This window comes from Equus asinus, chromosome 22 (assembly GCF_041296235.1).
Source record: "Equus asinus isolate D_3611 breed Donkey chromosome 22, EquAss-T2T_v2, whole genome shotgun sequence".
Taxonomy (NCBI): Eukaryota; Metazoa; Chordata; class Mammalia; order Perissodactyla; family Equidae; genus Equus; species Equus asinus.
This window is the reverse complement of record NC_091811.1, coordinates 31,695,924-31,717,911: the sequence shown is the minus strand read 5'-3', so window position 1 is coordinate 31,717,911 and position 21,988 is coordinate 31,695,924. Positions and strand designations below refer to the sequence as shown.

The window sequence follows — 21,988 nt, the reverse complement described above, 5'->3', positions numbered from 1 at the left end:
CCATGTTTATCTACTCCTTATTCTCTCTCTTTATTCTCTCCACTGGAATGACAGTCAATACCTAAAAAAAATTACATAAATCCCTAACGATGAGGACAATGCAAGAAGGGAGGATGGGAGAAGTGAGTGTCAATATACTACAGTTATTTATATGTAACATAAATGCAATGGGAATGTCTACAGGGTAGTACATAGTGGAATAAGCTGTAATCGAGAATGCGCTTAGAAGGAGTCTGGAATGTAGGTTGGAGTCTCTGAGTTGCAAGTTCAATGACTACAAGTTGGTGGCTGGATGAAAATAGGCAAGGTAACTGAAGGACTGTCTACAGATCTTTTGCCGACAAACATGATCTCCTGATGATAGGATGGGTCATATGAAAAGAAAGCAACTGAGGTCAGGAAGACTGGGTAGAACAGGTTTGAGGAGAAGGATTAAGAATTAAGTTTTGGACTCATGAATTTTGAGACTTCATTTCTGGATACACTAAAAATAACCATGCTCAAGACAGGACTAGTGTTGAAACACAAGAGAGGAGCTAACATTGTTGGAAATGATGAGTGTAACTCAGGGTAGGTATGACTGCAGTAGTGAGCTACAGTTGAGTGTTAGGGTCTGATGACGTGAAATTTGGAGCTGCTTCATTTGAGGAGGAGGAAGTAGGGAGAACGGTGTGAAAGCTAAAAGAAGGAGTGAGGTCTTACTCTATATCCGGACAGTTGTGAGAAAAAGTCAACAGCTACCACATAAGAAGATTTTGGGGAAGCATCTCCTCAGGAGAAACCCAGATTTTGGGTAGAGTGCAGCGGTGAAGAGAACACTCGTTTATGCGTTTGAGAATACAGAGGGAAAAGGTGATAATGGACTGTGAGTTCTAGAGGACAAAGTGAAAGTGGGCAGATTTCAGGAATTTGAGTCTGAAAGAAAAAGTAAATAATAGGAGGTGTGTGGAAATTAGACTTATGGTGATTAGAAAAAGGAGAATGAAAGATAGCTTGAAATTCTAGGGCATTTTAGGTGACTGACATAAGGAGATTAGCCCTGATGGATTTCAGGGCAGATGGTGTTGGTGAGACTGTGAGTGTCAACAATAGGAGGGGTCATGACTGGGCTCCCTCAGGACCCCTTGTCGTGGAGGCAAACCGGAGAAACAGAATCTTACTTGAGTACCTGAAGTTCCTGCTTGAATTCTGTTGATGGATTTAAGATGATCAGAGAAAGCTGAGTGTCACTCTGTGCACAACTGACCCACTTGAGTTCCCTCCATGGAGCGTAGCAGGGCCAGAGAGACATAGTTTTGGACCCAGTCCTCTTATTGCCTCCTGGGGTAGTTGATATTTTACTCTTAAGCATAGGCGTCTTTCTTGACACTTCTTGGTGAAGGAAAGAAGATCAGAGAAAGCAGGCGTTGGAGTGCTTTGTGATCCATGACCTCTGTTGTTGGAGCCCATGTGGCCTGGGGAGGTCAGTTCTTATTCTGGGAACTTCTGCTCCCTCATGACAGGGTACAGGTAATAATGGCATAGCAGGCAGAAGTGAAGGAGAGAAACAGGAAAAACACAGGCAGTGGGAAGTCTAGGGTCACTAATTTTCTATTCAATATTGTAGGGAGTCTAAGTTAATGGAAATAGAAATAGTGATTTAACATTTTTTTGGTAATTCTAATTATAACCAATCTTTACAGGAACAAAAAATAAGAACTTAAGAAAACACAAACACTGCGAGAAGATATATAAGAGGAAGCAGAGGGAATAATCATTCTTCATATTTTATGGCACGGAGTTAAAATACATGTTAAACTTGATAAATTAAGATAAAATTGGCATACATATGTTATTAGAACTGTTTACAAATGTTGCTTCAGCAACAGTGGGCCATCCTGAGGAACAGCAAAGAACAATACATTTGTCCTTCATTTTAGTTCCTTTGGCACTGACTTTTTTCTCCCTCTGCACATAAAACATGATTAACAAAATAGTATTTCATAAAGAACAACACATTCGCCAAAACGATAATAATAGTAAATTAAATAAGATAATGTATTTTACAGAAAGGGAAGAAACTGAGTCCTCCAATTATAAGTTGTTGAGACTCTCCAGTGGGTGTTTATTGAACAAGTAATTGTTTTCTCATTTCTATATTTGGTTCTGGAAGATATGCGTGTCAGTGTGTGTACGTGAAGGGGGTGGAACTAAGTTGTAGGCTGTAGAATTCAAGTAAAATTCAAGGTGGTGTCATTTTATTAGAGTGAATAAACATACACAGAAAACAATTATAGAACAACAAATAACAGTACGATGTAATTTCAACCACTATGGATATATGGCGAGTGACTAAGTAAACAGGGTTTTGTGCATAAGCTTCCCATTCAGGTCTTGGTGGGAAATGATGACTCCAGATTGATGAAGGAAAAGAAAAAAATCCAGTGCTGACTGAGGGAATAACAGAAACAAATGTAAGAATGCTTCCTTTACCGCCAGCCACAGTTACAGCGATTAGTTTTTTTTAATTGAAATATAATTGACGTATAATATCCTATTAGTTTCAGGTGTACATAATAGTGACTCAATATTTAGATACATTGTGAAATGATCACCACGATAAGTCTAGTTACCATCTGTCATCATACAATGTTATTACAATATTATTGACTATATTCCCTATTCTGTACATTACATCCCCATGATTTGCTTATTTTAGGACTGGAAGTTTGTACTTTAATCCTCTTCACCAATTTTGCTCACCCAACCCCCCCACCCCTCTCTCCTCTGGTAACCACTAGTTTGTTTTCTGTTTATGTTCTGTTTTGTTTGTTTTGTTTTTTGGATTTCACATATAACTGAAGTCATACAGTTTTTGTCTTTCTCTGTCTGACTTATTTCACTTAGCATAATACCTTCTAGGTTCATCCATGTTGTAGCAAATGCCATACTTTTTTATGTTGAGTAACATTCCATTGTGTATATATATACCACATCTTCTGTATTCACTTATCTATCAATGGGCACTTAGGTTGTTTCCATATCTTAGCTATTGTAAATAATGCTGCAGTGAACATAGGGGTGCATATATCTCTTCAAATTAGTGTTTTCATTTTATTCTGATGAATGCCCAGAGGTGGAATTGCTGGATCGTATGGTAGTTTTATTTTTAATTTTTTGAGGAACCTCCATATTGTTTTCCATGGTGGCTGCACCTATTTACATTCCCACCAATGGTGTGTGACACTGCCCTTTTCTCTATACCCTTGTCAACACTTATTTTTTGTCACGATTACAGTTCTGATCAATGAGATATTGGCAGAAGCTTGCTAACTGGGAAACTTTTTAAAAGACAAAGCTTTCTGAGAAGACATTTTTGCCCTTTTTCCTTCTTCCTTCCTGAACTGTGGATATTAGGCCTCAAGGAGCACAGCCATGTTGCAACCAAGAGGCAACAAGCCTCAGGATGAAAGACAACACGTGAAGGCTGGTGGAGCAGGAAGACAGGTGGAGTCTGGCTACGTGATACGGTGCTGAACACATGTGCTAGCAAGGACAGGGCTAAGCTCTGTGGGGTTTTAAGCTTATAAAATTTGAGAAAAGTGCCTATATAAGAAAAAATGCAAAATTATGAATACAAAATGAAGTTAAAAAGTGAATATTTACTTAGAATGAGAAAAAAATCACAAAAAATTCCATGTAATATGCTTTATGACACAATCATAATTTAGAAAACCTACTGCAAAAATTATAGTTAAATGGGCAATATGAAACGTGAAAAGCTTTCCTAGTCATGTTGGGAGCGAGAACATAATGCCTGCTGTCACCATTTCTATTTAACACTAGACTGCAGATCCTAGCCAGGGAAACGGCAGAAGAAAAAGAATTAAAATCTGTAAGGATAAAAAAAGAAATAATAAATAATAAAAATGCCTATGACTTGTTGTATATGCAGAAAATCCAAAAGTTACTGCAGATAAATTGTCAAAATTCGTAAGTGAATTTTATAAAGTTCACTGGATATGAGAGCAATACACAAAACCAGATGTCGATTTTGATATATCACTAGCAATTAGGAAATGACATTAGTAAAGCATACTATGTAGTATAACATTAGAAAAACCTCACACTGAAATCCTAGGAATAAATCTCATAACAGGTGCCTGAGACCTTTACCCCGCAACTACAAAAGAGTATTCAGAGAAATTAAGACCTATATCATCATGTTCATTGATTGAAAGATTTAATATTGTAAGGATGTTGGTTCTCCCAAAGCTTATCTATAGGTTCAGTGAAATCTCAAACAAAGTCCCAGTACCTTTTCCAATGTGGAAATTGACAAGATTGTTTTGACCTTCACATGGAACTGTAATGGGCCAAAAATAACCAAAGCAATCTTGAAGAAGAATACAGTTGGAGAAGCCCACTGCCAGATAGTAAGGCCTATAAAGCTAAAGTATTTACGGCAGTGTGCTGTTGGCGACCAATCTCCTGTCCCTGGTTCCACCCAATCGCCCATTGCTGGTGTCACACTCTCCCTTACAGATGCCCTCTTCACTCCATTCAGATTCCAACACTATTTACTGGGCTGTTCTCCTACCTGGAAACCCTTCTCATCCTACTCAGGTTCCAATCCTTCACATCAGACCTCCCCCTACTTCCCCTCACATGGATATCTTCCTCACTCTATTCAGGTTCTGACATCCATGCTAGGATGCCCCATGTGTGATGTCCTCCTTACCCCTGTAATGGTTAGCATTGTATGTTAACTTGGCTAGGCCACAGTACCCAGATAATTGGTCAAACATTACTCTACATGTTTCTGTGAGGGTATTTTTTAGACAAGATAAACATTTAAATCAGTAGACTTTGAGTAAAGCAGATTATCTCTCATAGCGTGGGTGGGCCTCAACCAATCAGTTGAAGACCACAATAGACAAAGACTGATCTCCTCTGAGGAAGAGGAAATTCTGCCAGCAAACTGAGTCTGGGCTGGAACTGCAACATCAACTCTTCCCTGGGTCTCCAGGCTGCTTGCCTACTATAGATAGATAGATAGATAGATAGATAGATAGATAGATCTCTACATAACTATATCCTGTTGGCTTTGTTCCCATGGAGAATCCTGACTAATAATATACCCCCAACTTGGATTCTGACACCCATGCTGGACTATCCCTTTTATGGACACTCTCCTAACACTGCTTGGGCTCTTCCATCCCACTCAGGTCCCTGTAGTTCCCCTTAAATAGTGACCCTCTACATTCACCTACCTACATACCTACTTGGCTGGCTCCATCTAATGGCTGAATATTGAATTATTCAGATGGAGAAAAGAAGGGTAAGACAAGGAAAGGGAAAGAACGGAGAAGGGAAGGGAGGGGAGATGGGGAAAAACACAGTTGGATATTTGATACATTTAGAAAGTGAATACTATATTGGATGATATATATCTAGCAAGTAGATGTGTATTGCCAGTTATGTTTCACAGTAAGCTCACTTATTTCTGGGTTAGATTAATAAATGGCATCACACTACCTTGCGACCTTGAAACTGAAGTTGATTTCATATTATCTACTCCTCTAGGATGAAAAGAAATAAAGAGTTTATTTTATCAACTGTATGTTTAACATGTTTTTCAGTTTATTCAGCCACATCGGAGGCAAAGGAAATCTTGGAAGTGATTTTAAAATTTATGACTCACATGTCTAATTTTTAAATTTATTACTCAAGGGATTTGTGGATCCAACAAACAACTATCTGAGTAGATTATTTTTATGTTTCTAAACAATACACTTTTCTTTTAATCTTTCTCAATGGTATAGCCTAATTAATATATATTAATCTATTAATTATGTTTTATTATATATAGAGAGAGAGAGGGAGAGAGACACAACTCATATAGGATACAAATCATAGAAATGGCCCAAGGACTGCTCAGAGCTCTATTATAAACAAGTGCTACTGACGTAAAGCTTGGTAGATGATAAAACCAAAGCATGAAACCTTTTTGCAATTTGCCCTAAGAAAAATTTGAGAAAATATTATTAAAAAGTAAAATAAAAAGACAATCACAAGACTATTCTAGCCTTCAGATGTCTATAGTTCCTGTTGAAGTAAATTTCCAAATAAAATAATGGTTTAATTTATCCTGATGACACGTCAACCTTGCGACATTCAAAAGCCATCCTTCACCAATATTGTTTTTGATAATTAAATGACTGCAATAGGAGTTACCTGAGACAGAGGGAGAGAGACGCATTCTTCCCATCAGTAAGATATACTGTGCTAAGTTTCTTAGAGTGGCTAATATGGGGGAAAATATATTTAAGTGGCTTCAATATGAGTGGAAAACCTCATTCTTGTCATAATTCTGCATGTTTCCTTAAGACCTGTGAGAAAAATCACTTGCAGACTTAGTGTAGTTTAGGGGAGAAAGACAAATCCTCTACCCTTTGGGTCTTTCTGGCTGGGCTACAAATTAAATTGACATGAGACAGAATAACAGGAGAAAATCAAACAAGTTTTATAACATGTATACACGAGAGACACTCAGGAAAACTGAGCAGCTAGCTAAAATGGCGGAGGCTGTCATCTTAAACACCATCTTCAGCTAAAGACAAAGGAGGATGTTGAGGGAGGGAGTCAGTTATGGGAGATTAAAGAAAAGCACAATAAATAAGAGTAAGATTATTATGCAGATTTAAGTCCTTGCCTTCTGTACTGATGAGAGTTTTTAGAGATAAAGTCATCCCCCCTTCTTCCTGGCACAGAGAGGGAGATACTTTTACAGATGGATATTTCCCTTATAAATGTAAATGTCGCTTACAAAGGGCAAATTCTACTTTTTACTTGGTTTTCAGAACTTTTCTCATGTCTGCAGTTTTTAAAAGTAACCAGTCCAAAATAATCCTTATGCCAAAGAGACACGTTTTGGGGTGGCCAATTCTGATCCCCCACAGTGGCATCCACCTAGTAACTTCTAACAAGTTTGCCACATTGGAAATGTTCTTGTAGTCATTCAAAATATCACATGTATTTGCAAGATTACACTTTTTCTTCCACCTTCATTCTTAACGGTATTGTTTGTTATTTTCTTTTTCAGTTGTTTAGAGACCTGGTACTAATGAGAAGATCATATTAAAACATGGAAGGTATTTCTAGGAGAATATCAGTAGAATTCTTTATGCGTAGATACTAGGGATAAATCTTCAGGTTAAAAATCTGGAGTTAACAAAACTATACCTACTATCCTTTAAAAGCTTCCAGTCTTTAAAAAAAAAATAAACTGAGAAGATAGAAGAAAAACTCAATAAAACAAAATAAAGCTCTTCTTGCCTGATGACTTAGGCTTATGGAATGAGTTGCTTTAGGAAAGATTTATTTCAGAACGATAGGTATGCTGAGGATTGTTTACCAAATAGACAATTTACTAGTGTCAATGCAAATAATCCATAGCCGGTCTATAAATCAAGATTGGGGTGAGTTTATTATGAGCCAGATATGAGGACCATATAGCCCGGGAGAGTTCATTCACAAAGGAATGGAGCACTGCAAAGAAGTGAGGGTATACAGAGTGGTTATATACAGTCAAAGAGCATGTGTCACATATCATTAGAATGTCTGTTTTACAACAGTCATGAGATTGCCTCACAGGCACAGCGATTCACTTGGCAATTGATGAACACAGCAGGTAGCAGGTCTGTGGTCTGGATCTGGGTGGTAACAAGGTGAACGCAGCAGGCCAGCAGTCAATTCCTTGCCTAGGGAGAGATGTTTATGCTTAAGGAAATGCTAATGTTGAGGAAGTTACGTCTTTATCTTAAAGGGCATTGTTCTTTGGGACATAGTAAACGCTTAAAGTAGTTATACAATGCACAAGGCTGAATTAGTTTTACACCAAATGACTTCTTCATATACTCCAATATATGCTATTGCTTGTCATTTATTGATCACTAGTTATTGGAGAATCTATTGACTAGAATTAGGCAAAGACAAGGTAGGGAGTTACTCTCAAATAATTCAAATTGGTTTAAAAAATTCATAAAGTTAATCGAAACTCATTTTCCTTTACATCAAAGTAATAAAAGTGAGATTTCTGGTTTTAGCTCAGACACGCAAAGAGCAGGAAAGAGTGTCACACCCACACCCTCACAATAATAAAAAGCTGGATAAAATGTAAATTATAACTTTTCTCGAACCCATCAATGAGCTGAAATGATTGGACAAACAGCTAACTGGAAAGCTGGAGAGAGATAGGCTCCCATAGGGAGAAACAGAATTTGAACATTTCCATATTTTGGGCAGAAGCCACCCAACGTCACATAAGTCAGTAAAATGATTCAGATAGAAAATTTGTATTTGAGTTGCTAAAGACCGAGTGTGGACTGGCCTGAGAAAGTGAAGCCCCTAAAGGCAGCAGACAGGAGGGGGTTTATATCTCTTGCAGCTGACTCCTCCAGGAACCCACCAGGCGATCTCAGGGAAGATTAGAGAGAATCTTGAGAGCGCACACTGAGCTGGCCGGGATTGAAGAACAGCAGCTACTGTGCAAATTCTGCTCGGACCAGTCCGCCCTCTCTCACCTAAGGAGCAAAAGCCTTTCTCTCCAGTGAGAAGAGCCACAAAAACTGTAGCCTGAGGGCACGATGAAAACTCCTGCAGCTGGGAAGGGAAGCAAGGAAAAAAAGCTCCACTCCTGGGGGGGACCAGGTCACCCCCAAGACCCAGGTTCACAGGGCCTGCCTAAGGTCCCCTCTTCCATCGCTTCCCCTACAACCGTAACAATCATCTCGTCAAAGCAAGAGTGGAATACTGTTGGCAGAGCTGTCAAGGGACCGATTATTTCTGGATAACAGTTCAAAGGAAGAACCGAATCCACGTACGGTGTACGATGCGGGGACGGTGAGCGGAAGAGTCGAAAGAAAGATTTCTTGGGCTCTCAAGGTCTGGCAGTGGTGCTCTTTTATTTAGAGAATAGTACGGAATAGCATGGGGACAGGACCCATGGGCAGTGAAGAGCTGCTGCCGCTGCCCTGAGTTGAGGGTTAGGGCTAAATTTATAAGGCATGGGTACGTGACTTATTTTTACTGGAAAAAGAAAAGATAGCGTAAAAAGTCATTAAGTGATTTCAGTGCAGATGGGGTCTGGTTATTGTGCGGTCATATAACTTTCGATACGAATCTGGTCATATAGATTAGCAGGTAGGTGAGGATGCCCTGGGCTTCTCTCCCTGGGGCAGCCCTAATTCATATCATAAAAATCCACCGGCTCATATAGTTTGGCATGTAGGCCAGGTCACCTTGGGCTTCTCTACCTGGGGCAGCCTTAAACCACATCAGTGTAGACCTTAAATATAAGGTTTCTCTGGAGGAATTTAAAGTCCTTGGCAGACAGAGGGTAACCATAGCAACAACAAACTTCAAATCCAGCCCTACTCCTCATGCAAACCCCACGCTACAGGCCCAGCTGAAGGAAAGACATGCTCATCTCCAAGTATAAAAAGTATTTACCTCAATATCACTCTCCTATACTACAGTAACCACAGGTCCATTTAGAGCCAGTTCAAACAGACCCCATCTCTCATCAACAGAGTGGTTAAGAAATTGTCTTTCAGAAAATTTGCAAATTCACATAGCCAGAGCATGCACAAACGAAGAAATCTTGGGGCCAGCTCCGTGGCTGAGTGGTTAAGTTCGTGCGCTCCGCTGTAGCGGCCCAGGGTTCGGATCTTGGGCGCAGACATGGCACAGCTCGTCAGGCCACGTTAAGGCGGCGTCCCACATCCCACAACTAGAAGGACCTGCAACTAAGATATACAACTGTGTAGGGCGGAGGGCGGAGGGTGGAGGGCGGAGGGCGGAGGGCGGAGGGCGGAGGGCGGGGGGCGGGGGGGGGGAGGAGTTTGGGGAGATAAAGCAGGAAAAAAAAGAAAGAAAAAAGAAAAGAAAGAAAAAGATTGGCAACAGTTGTTAGCCCAGGTGCCAATACTTAAAAAAAAAAAAGGAAGATTGGCAACAGTTGTTAGCCTAGGTGCCCATTTTTTTTTTTTAAAAAAAGAAGTCTTGACCTGAAGTGACTGCAGAACCAAAGATTCTCCCCACCACAGAACCAAAGGACCAGGACATGACCGGAACTTAAAAGTTGGACTCTTATCAGAAGCGAGCAATCCATCACTCAGGAAGATCTGGTGCTACGATTCCTTCCCTACTTCATCATAAATGTTTAGAACCTCACCATAAATGCTTGTATAAATGCTTGAAGCCTGCCAATCAAAACCTGTCCCACCAGCATTTCTGAGTGCCAGCTTGTTTTCCCTAACCTCTTAAATTTTGCCCCAAATCCTAAATGAGAGAGACAGGTCTGAGGGCACCCCCCTGTTCCCTACAGGTCAATCTCATAGAAGAACGCTGAATTATTTTACCAAAGGCTGATTCCATGATTACTCGTCGCGTTTTTGCACATCGGGGAAGAGAACCTCAATTTTGTGCAGTTACACTACATTTATGGTCTTCAACAAAAAGTTATAAGAAATAAAAAGGCAGTAAAAAACACGGTCTGAATAGACAAAGCAATCACCAGGATCGAATTCAGATAGGAAACAGATTATTAGAATTATTAACCAAATGAAGACTTTTTAAAATAAATGTGACTCAAAGGAATATTTTTATAGAAGGCTTAAACGCATAAAATCGTTATTGGTGAGATCAGTTCTAAACAAAATGGTGCACAGACAAAAGACGTTTTGGTGTTTATAATCTGCTTTTCTGTAACCTTTTCTCTTGCTCTCTGAATATCCTCATATTCTCCACTTCCACTCCTATCAAAAATCTATTTCTTAAAAATGATTAGAATCTCATTCACACTGTTAAGTGCCTGATAATGTATGATCTCCTGCAGTTTAAATGAAGACAAGGTCTTAATTCAAAAGGATAAGTTTCTGATGATGGAACTTGGGGCAACATCAAGTTTAAGGCGATTAATTGGGAGTGAGAGGAGTATCTGTGGGTTAGTGGTTGAAACACTCTATGGTGTTGCCGAAATCACACTTCTTGGGTAATCATCTGCTCATCAGGTTGGTTTTGGTTCCCAGGTGGTAAGTGTAATCTTTTTAGCAAAGGTAGAATGCACACAAGAGGAAAGTGACCATGGTCACTGTCAAATTTGTTATGATTAATTCTCAATAATTTTGTATGGGTAAGATCTCCAGAAATACAAATGTTGAAATTGAAACAAAGAGATTAGCATAGTCCCTATGAATGAGAGATATGAACATTTTTTATTCTATTACAGCATTTATTATAGTGTATATTATCATATGCTTACATGCTTATTTCTGTCCCTCATTTGTGGGTCCCAAAGGGCAAAGATTCTATTTCATAAATGTTTTTATGTCCTGTGTTTAGCACACAGATGGCAGTCAAAAGACAAATTTTCCACATTTTACAATTAATTTTTTTTAAATATTAAAGAAAATTGTCAATACATCTGAAACCATCACTCCTTATCCAATGACCTTAATGCAACCATTTTATTTTTGCATGTTGTTTTCAGTTCTGATTTACATCATTCATATTTTATATAACTATCATTTTTGGACTTCATTTATCCATTTGCTGATTCATGTATTAAAAAATAATTGATAAAGCACCTGCTATGTGTCAGGCACCAAGGTAGATGCTGGGAATAAAAACAGGCAGGTAAAATGAGTTCAGTTCCTACCTTCCTAGAGTTATGATGAGTGGGGAAGACAGACAGTCATCAAATAATCATAAAAAATGTACAATTACCATTTTGAGAAGGCCTCTACTGCTACAAGTTTATTGGAAGATTTGTAACCAGTGAAGTCAGAGATATTGACGGAATGGTGATTGAGCTTAGATCTGAACGCTGAGAAGCAGATAATTAAGCGGAAAAAAAAGAGCATTTCAGGAGGAAGAAACACCACTCTCCAAGGCCCCATTGCATGAAAGTGGATTCGAGCATCAAGGCAGGAGGCAGATAGGCAACATCAGGCTGTGCGCTCAAGTGTTTCTGAAGAGCAATAAGGCATCCTTCCTCTAAATCTTCCACTAATGCTTCTTTTCGATATCTGATTTCTTTCTCAAAAATATCAGATTTCCTAGGTTGGTGCTTTAATTTGTCCTCGAAATCATCTACCTTCTTTCACAATTTGTTTCTTTATCTTCCTTCTGCATTTTCATAATTTTCCAAATGTAACTTCACCATTGATTTGTTTTTTTCACTGTCTTCTTTTAACCTCATCCAATGTATATTTTAATTACATTCCTGCATTATTTTACTTCCTTGCAAACTCTCCTTATCTTATTCATAACTCTGTTGAATTTTCCCCCTTTTTTCCCTAATATTTGTATTCCTGTTTAATAAATGCCATTGAGCTAAGGATTAATGTTTATTCTGGATTCTTGGATTCTGAAGTACCTCAAATAATCTGAGGTATGTGTTTTAATGTTCCTTTCCTTCACTGTACATATCCCATCTATAAATATAAATTTATTCTTTTAATTTATATCATTTTATAATTTTATGACATTTTTTAATTTAATTTTGTTAACTGTCTTCTTCCCATTTAAAGTTAAGCTCTATGAGATAGTGTCCTTCTTTGTTTTTGTTTACTATTATATTTCATTTTGCCAGACAGATATTTGACACTCAATAATTGTTGAATAAATAAATATTTGAGATGTTGCTTTTACTTTCTTTGCAATGTTTTAGAAAGAAACTCAATAATTTTTTTTCTTTATTTTTTACTCAAGCAAGATCCCATCAGACTTCCTACATGGTAACTTAGCATGTAGGTGCTAGAAATTTTCCAAATTTCTGCTTGTGTGATTGATGAGTCTTTTTTCAGGTCTACAGCTTGAGAACAAGTTAATATATGTAACTTCCAGACCAGTTCCCAGATTCTAGCAGGAACTCAGGAATAGCTTCAGGAATTCTAGCTGTACTCAGGAATAGCTTCTCCTGTCATGTGGCTTATTTTTCCATATCTCTTTATCAAGGGCTCTATATGGATTTTTTTTTTAAGGAGATGTCAGGCTACATTACAAATGTTTTGAATCAGAATCTCTGGGGTGGGTACATGATTGGTTTCTTAAAAAAAAAAATGTTTTACAGGTGATTCTGACCCCCTCCAAAATTTCTTTTAACCTACTCTGAATAAAAACTACAATTTTTAGCATACACTGTAATAAAGCCACTGTCACTAACCAATGCAATATTTATATATTTGTTCTCATTCACTTTCCTTCTGGTCCTACTTGTGGGATTGTGAAGGATGTCTCTTTGCACCAGAAACAAACAAACACACAAAAAACCATGCAGTTGAGAGACAGCTGGCAAATTATCTGGTACAGACTCCACTTTTTCCAGAGAGCAGAGAGATGGAATGAAGACACATCTTTCAAATAGACTTTGCTTTCTCAAGTTAATGTCAATTTTTCTTTTCTTTTCCTTTTTTTTTTTTTTTTGCAAGGGAAGATTCACCCTAAGCTAAAATCTGTTGCCAGTCTTCCTCCTTTATCCCCCCTAAGTCCCAGTTCATAGTTGAGAATAGTTGTAAGTTCTTCTGGTTCTTCTATGTGAGCCGCCACCACAGCATGACTTCTAACAGACAAGTGGTGTGGTTCCACACCCAGAAACTGAACCTGGGCCACCAAACTTTAACCTCTAGGCCATCAGGGCTGGATTAATATCAATTTTTCTTAATCCATTTCCATGGGCCCAAAAGAAAGTTAACACATTCTGTAATATGTTGTCTTATGATCTTGCAAATTTTTTATTATCTCTACTCTTCAGCAGTATTTTAAATGTGAGGTTGGAAGAAGATGCATCAGGGGTTGCTAGCAAACACAATTTCACATTAGAAATTAATATGGTATGTGAAATATTTGACAATATATGAATGACAAATGTCATGATAGCATAAATCCTCCGTCATACTAGACATAAACTTGAGTAACATGGTTCAAATTGGTTTTAAAAAAAGGTATTATGCTTTTCTCTTTACTTGGGCTTTTAATTTTTCTCCTCCTTTTTCACCTCTACCTATTTTCTGGTCACTGGCTTTATTGAGTTCCAATGACCTGAGCAAATACTTTTTCTTCTATTACGTACTAACCATACCTCTCACTTTAAATTTGCATGAATCACATATTCTAATCTTTTTTCCCCATGAATCCTATTTTTATTTTTTTATTGAGTTCATAATAGTTTACATCATTGTGAAATTTCAGTTGTACATTATTTCTTGTCTGTCACCACAAAAGTGCTCCCCTTCACCTCCTGCGCCCACTCCCCACCCCCCCTTCCCCTGGTAACCACTGAACTGTTTTCTTTGTCCACGTGTTTGTTTATATTCCACATATGAGTGAAATCATATGGCATTTGTCTTTCTCAACCTGGCTTATTTCACTTAGCATAATATCCTCCAGGTCCAAACATGTTGTTGAAAATGGGATGCTGTGTCTTTTTTGTGGCTGAGTAGTATTCCACTGTGTATATATACCACATCTTCTTTATCCAATCATCGGATGATGGGCACTTGCATTGTTTCCATCTCTTGGCTATTGTGAATAGTGCTGCAGTGAATATAGGTGTACATATGTTACTTTGGATTGTTGATTTCAAGTTGTTTGGGTAGATACCCAGTAGTAGGATAGCTGGGTCATGTGGTATTTCTATTTTCAGTGTTTTGAGAAATCCCCATACTGTTTTCCATAGTGGTTGCACCAGTTTGCATTCCCTCCAGCCGAGTATGAGCATTCCCTTTTCTCCATATCCTCTCCGACAGTTGCTGTTTTTTGTCCTAGTAATTATAAACAGATCAATGGATCAGAATTGAAAGCCCAGAAATAAAACCACACATCTATGCATGTTAATCCTTGAGGAAGGAGCCAAGAACATACAATGGAGAAAGGAAAGTCTCTTCAATAAATGGTGTTGGGAAAACTGGACAGCTATATGCAAAAGAATGAAGGTAGACCATTATCTTGCATCATACACAAAAATGAACTCTAAATGGATTAAAGATTTGAATGTAAGAACTGAAACTATAAAAATCCTAGAAGAAACTATAAGCAGTACACTCTTCGACACTGATCTTAGCCACATCTTTTCAAATACCATGTCTACTTGGGTAGGGAAAACAAAAGAAAAAGTTAACAAATGGGATTACATCAGACTAAAAAGCTTCTGCAAAGAAAAGGAAACAAACAAAATGGAAAGACAATCCAGCAACTGGGAGAAAATATTTATAAATCATTTACCAAACAAGGGGTTGATCTCCAAAATATATAAAGAACTCACACAACTCAACAAGTAAAGTACAAACAACCCAATCAAAAAATGGGCAGAGGATATGAACAGACGTTTTTCCAAGGAAGATATACAGATGGCCAATAGACACATGAAAAGATGCTCAACATCACTAATTATTAGAGAAATGCAAATCAAAACTACGAGATATCACCTCACACCAATCAGAATGGCTATAATTATCATATATTCTAATCTTAATCACAAATGCATAGCCATATCCTAATGAGAACTATGATTCCTTTTCATTTATAGTTTATTATTATAAATTCATAGGTGATTCATTGTTCCATCATAAGTAAAGAGTGTGAGATTTGTCAGTGAAAGGAGCAGAAACTTCTCAAAAATAACATCCTCCTGAATTAATACAACATTGGTTGGAAACATAGCAACAGAAGGATTTTTTGCTCTCCTTAGAAATGTGTTTCACCATCTGCTCTGGCAGGAGGTACGGAATGTCCATCATTTAAGGATTCTAAGTTTGCTTCATTCATGGCTTTTTTTCCATTTTCTGATGCCTTGGTATCTTTTCCTTGAAGTTTTTTCTTCATAGTGAAAATTAGTACAACATATAAAATCAGTGCTGCGAATTTTAAGCTGTCCATCAAGCCCCAGTAGGTATATCTGTGAAAAGAGAAAAAGGTCAATTTTCATTTTAAATTGCGTGGGACAATTTACAGTGCTGCTCTCCAATATGCAGAAGACCTTAAAATAAAAAAATGATGTTTGAAATTATACATAATATTAAGGCAGCAATTCTAGTGATTCTTTCTATTCAAGCATAAGGAGCTTTTGATTATTTTAAAAAGAATATTAAGCTATAGAAACTAAGGATGGTCAATGATCTACCAGGGTACTTTTCATAACCTAAAGTACATTTGGAATGTTTAACCTTCTCAAAGACAGATTAGTTCATATGTAATGTTAACAGATTATAAAAGAAATAAACTGACTGTGAGATAATGAAATTGAATCCATTTAGATTGAGCCAGGAGCTAACGCTTAGCTTATTGGCTAAATGCAAGCCACAAACCTGTGCTATGTGTCCTACTGGAAGTTTTCAACAAAACCACATAAAATTACCTAGCACACATGGTCTATTCCTATGATTCTGAACGTTGGTTGCACAGTGCAATCACCTGAGGAGATTTTAAAACTCCCATGCCCAAGCCAACCCCATGGCCAATTAAATCAAAATTTCTGAAGGTGGGACACAGAAATCAGTATTTTCTAAAGCTCCTCCTGTGATTACAATGAACACTGACCAAGTAGGTTAGGAAGCACTAACTAGCCTCATGACACCTTTAACTATATGTTGATAAGCTTTCTGCAAAAAATACTTTGAACAATTATTAAGTTTAATTGAAGATGAATGAAATTAATTATATAATTTTGAGCTACTTAATCTTAAGTTTCTTAAAATTGCAATAGAATGTTGTGGTGTACCAAATGTGATAAAAGAAATATTTTAAAAGTCTTCAAATATATTTGCCTCATGCTTGAGTTGTGTCAAGTAGTTACCCACCAATGTTAAACTTTTCAAAATTTCCATTACTATCAAGAAAAATTAACATGGGTTTCTGGTTATGTGACTATTGTTGAGAAAACTTGAATAAGTTGGGTGTAGATTTAGGATTGCTGTCATAATCTAGATTTCCACTCATCAGATTAAGAATTGTTGATATTATTTGCCTATGCGAGATAAAATCAATGAACAATTATCTGGGTACCTCAAAATATTAAATCCAAAAAATTATAAGGTGACTATTTACCATTTGTTGTGTATTCGTTGGTGAATGCACGGCTGTTTTGAAAAATTCTACTTTAGACAATCTTTAGGCAATTACTTTGCAAATTACTTTAGGTAATTTTAGGCAATGATCAAAAGGGAAGTGATAAGGGTCATGAGTGAGCTACAAAGCGGGAAGAGTTCTAAAGAATGGTCATTATTTCCAGCTGGCTGGAATGGTGCAAACTTTAGGAAAGAAGATCACAGAGTTGGAATCATACAGTACAGAGCTTATTCAGACTGCCTTCTTTCATTTAGCAATATACATTAAGGTTCCTCCTTGTCTTTTTGTAACTTGATAGCTCATTTCTTTTTATTGCTGAATAATATTCTGTTGTATGAATGTACCACAGTTTGTTTATCTATTCACCTATTAAAGGACGTCTTGGTCACTTCCATTTTTTGGCAATTAGGAATAAAGCTGCTATAAATGCTTATGTGCATAAGTTTTGTGTGGGCATAAGTTTCCAACTCATTTGGGTAAACACCAAAGAGCATAATAGCTTGATCATACAATAAACCTATGATTAGCTTTGTAAGAAACTGTCAGACTGTCTTCCAACATGGTTGTCCCATTTTGCATCCCCAATGGCAGTGAAAGAGAATTCCTATTGTTCCACATCCTTGCCAGCATTTGGTACTATTTATTTTTGTTTTTTTTAAGAGCTCTTTATATATTTAGGACATTTGCCTTGTGTCTGTGTTATGACTTACAAATTCCTTTTCTAATTTACATTTTGTCTTTAAAATTTGCTTAAGGTAATTTTTGGGATACAGGGTTTTCAAAATATTTTATCATTTTTTTCTACTATGGTTTTGGGGGTTTGGGACATACTTAGAAACACATTGCTACTTCCTAGATAATGAAAATAAATTCTACCATGATTTCTTCTAATACTTGTCATTTCATATTTTAAATTTATATATTTATTTAACCTGCAATTAATTTTTATTTGAGGTTAAGGTATTATTGCAAATATTTTTTTCTAGATGGCCATCTATTTGTTTTCCTATCAATAGAAGAGTACAGAAACAATTTTTTCCTTTTTTTTCCCATTGACCTGTGACTAGAGCCCATGCTGGTCACTCTCTCTCTTCCTAGAGAAGTCAGGGGCTATTGAGTATAGTGTTTTATTGCCCTCGTTTTAGTATTAAAAGTGTTTTTGGAAACAAGAAAGATTTGACTACAAATTTCAATCTTTTTTCTATTAGCTGTATGATTTTGAACAAGTTACTCATTCTCTTTGATTTTTAGCTTCTTCACGTTTAAGGAAAAAATCCATCTCCTACAGTTTCTATGAATATTAAAATGAAATACCATATTGCCTGATACAACACGGAATACAAAGTTCATTAAATGGTGGCTATCATTATTAATATTATTATCATACTGAAAATGACATCTCATTCTTTAGGAATTAGTATAGTCAAAGGAAAAAATCAATTAATGAAATAGATTTATGGCAACTTACCCATACAATATGGAATTATATATCCTACAAGACCCTCGCTTCCCATGGCTGTTGATAGACCACTTCATACATGCTCTATCAATCAGCGCCCCAAAATATATAGGAGCTGGAATTCCTCCTGCAGTATGAGATAAGAAGGTGTTAATCCAAGGAATATGTTTCAAATGTAACTTGGTGATATTCCAGATCGACACATTTTGGATTAAGTAAAAGTTGAAAATTTTGGAGGCTTAAATCTACTTGAGGGTCAAGATTGTTAGGACTCAAAGGCTCAAACCCATAGCAATATCACAGACATCTTTTATTTACTCTCACCCTCTCAAAATACATGCGGAAGAAGGAACATCATATGCCTGTACACTCTATTCTTATAATGCCAATTAACTTACCATGCCAGAGGGTGGTAAAAAAGGTGAATGTTGTCAGTAAAATGGGGAAGTTATGTTGGTTTCCATGTAATTTTTCTTAGGCAAGGAGAGCTGGAATAGTGGGAGTAGAATTACAACGTCACAGGGAAAGGAAAAAGTGCTCAGTTCGACTGCAAAAAGGCAGGAGACTTTTCAACTCTACTTTTAAGAAAATTAAAAAGTGAATGCCCATTGGAAAACTTTTAGAAATAATCAACAACTACAGCAAAGTTTCAGGGTATAAAATCCACTTACATAAATCAGTAGCATTTCTATACTCTAATAATGAACTAACAGAAAAAGAGCTCAAGAACACAATACCATTCACAATAGCAACAAAAAGAATAAAATACCTTTGGGTGAATTTAACTAAAGAAGTGAAAGACCTATACAATGAAAACTACAAGACTTTCCTGAAAGAAATTGATGACAATATAAAGAGATAGAAAGACATTCCATGCACATGGATTAGAAGAATAAACATAGTTAAAATGTCCATACTACATAAAGTAATCTACAGATTCAATGCTATTGCAATCAGAATCCCAATGACATTCTTTACAGAAATGGAACAAAGAATCCTAAAATTCATATGGGGCAACAAAAGACCCTGAATTTCTAAAGCAATCCTGAGAAAAAAGAACAAACATAGAGGCATCACAATCCCTGACTTCAAAACATACTACAAAGCTACAGTAATCAAAACAGCATGGTATTGGTACAAAAACAGATGCACAGATCAATGGAACATAATTGAAAGCCCAGAAATAAAACCACACATCTACGGACAGCTAATCTTCAACAAAGGAGCTGAGGGTCTACAATGGAGAAAAGAAAATCTCTTCAACAAACGGTGCTGGGAAAACTGGACAACCAGATGTAAAGGAATGAAAATTGACCATTCTTTTTCAACCATTTACAAAAATAAACTCAAAATGGATAAAAAACCTAAAGATAAGGCCTGAAACCATAAGGCTTCTAGAAGAAAATATAGGTAGTACATTCTTTGACATCAGTATTAAAAGGATCTTTTCAGACACCATGTCTTCTCAGACAAGGGAAGCAACAGAAAGAATAAACAAATGGGGCTTCATCAGACTAAAGAGCTTCTTCAAGGCAAGGGAAAACAAGATTGAAACAAAAAAACCCCCACTAATTGGGAAAAAATATTTGTAAGTCATATATCCGACAAAGGGTTAATCTCCATAATATATAAAGAACTCACACAACTCAACAATAAAAAATCAAACAACCCGATCAAAAAATGGGCAGGAGACATGAACAGACATTTCTCCAATAGGCACAGGAAATGATGTTCATCATCACTGATCATCAGGGAAATGCAAATCAAAACCACACTAAGATATCACCTTACACCCATCAGAATGGCAAAAATAACCAAAACAAAAAGGAGCAAATGTTGAAGAGGTTGTGGAGAAAAAGGAACCCTCATACACTGCTGGTGGGAATGCAAACTAGTGCAGCCACCATGGAAAACAGTATGAGGATTTCTCAAAAAATTAAAAATAGAAATACCATATAACCCAGCCAGCCCACTACTGGGTATCTATCCAAAGAACTTGAAATCGGCAATTCCAAAAGTCCCATGCTCCCGTATGTTCATTGCAGCATTATCTACAACAGCCAAGATGTGGAAGCAACTTAATTGCCCATCAACTGATGATTGGATAAAGAAGATACGGTGTGTATATACATATATATATACACAATGGAATACTACTCAGTCATAAGCAAGAATAAAATTGTCCCATTCACAGCAACATGGATGGACCTCAAGGGAATTATGTTAAGTGAATTAAGCCAGATAGAGAAAGACAATCTCTGTATGACTCCACTCACATGTGGAAGCTAAACATGTAGACAAAGAGAACAGATTAGTGGTTACCAGGGGAAAGGGGGCATGGAGGGTGGGCACAAAGGGTGAAGTGGTGCACCTACAACACGACTGACAAACAATAATGTACAACTGAAATTTCACAAGGTTCTAAACTATCATAAACTCAATAAAAATTTTTTAAAAAAGTGAATGCCAACCCTAGGATTCTCTCCCCAGAGAAGCACAGGCCCAATGTCGCAGAGTGCTGGCTCCTGGCAGGTCATCCTTTCTTGGCTCAGAGCTCTGCTTCCACCTTCTTGGCATCATTAGAGCCCACAATCCCGCATCTTCTCTCCCTTGGTTGCGTGCATTTTTAATACCTCCTGAAGCTGCCTAGGCTGTCCAAGTTAGGCCCTGTGGTGCTGAATTTTGTTTCTGTTAATGTTCTGATCACAATGATGCCTAGGTTTCCAGTGGTCTGTGCCTAATCCAATTTTTATTTGTGGTATATGATTTTGCAGAACGTGAGGCTTCTCAGTAACACATATGTTGCCTTATAGCAGAAGTGCCCATCTGCTCTTATGACTAGATTGACTCAGTTCTAGCATTGTAACTTAACCCAAAGTTTAGGGACATGCTAGTAGAGATCTATCCCTCAGATAGTGGGACTGAAATATTCATGATTTTACTTTGTTCTTCTTTGTATTTTGATGAATGATTTTCAATTTTTATTTTGTTACATAAAAATGGTGGTGATTTATATTTCACAATTGTACTGATTCCATTTACTTTTAATCAGTCTCAGTTTCCTAAGAGTAAGAAATCTTAGGATGACAAGAGGCTGGTGTCTGAGGCCAGTATATCTGAGGAAACTGGTACTGAGAAAATAGGTGAGAAATTTGCAGGTTTCCGCAAATCACAGCCACTCTTTGAAAAATGAAAAATACATGCCAATAATTGATTTTACTCATACAATGCTACTGGTTTGGCCAAACTTAGTGATTTAAATGTTTTATGTGACAAACTTGGTCTTAATCATTACTGGAAGTTTAAAACTTCAAATAACCCCAGTTATTTTCAGTTTAATACATTATATAGACCTTCCACAATTTACACCTATGTTGTATGCAAGACAATTGTTTGTGAATTGGAGGTTTGGTGTCATTA

General features: G+C 37.1%; 1 protein-coding gene across 3 annotated transcripts in view; it reads right to left on the bottom strand.

Annotated features, from left to right (window-relative positions):
• Nucleotides 1-14,132: 14,132 nt before the first annotated feature.
• The window catches only part of LOC106825571 (solute carrier organic anion transporter family member 1B3-like), a 78,545-nt gene continuing 70,689 nt past the window's right edge, over nt 14,133-21,988 (bottom strand). For all 3 annotated transcript variants that reach the window (XM_014832447.3, XM_070494218.1, XM_070494219.1), the window contains 2 exons: nt 18,578-18,695; nt 14,133-15,940 (listed from right to left, as the gene is read on the bottom strand). In XM_014832447.3, the coding sequence (XP_014687933.1) occupies nt 15,730-15,940; nt 18,578-18,695 (329 nt within the window). In that variant the 3' untranslated portion in view covers nt 14,133-15,729. The remainder of the gene's footprint in view (nt 15,941-18,577; nt 18,696-21,988) is intronic.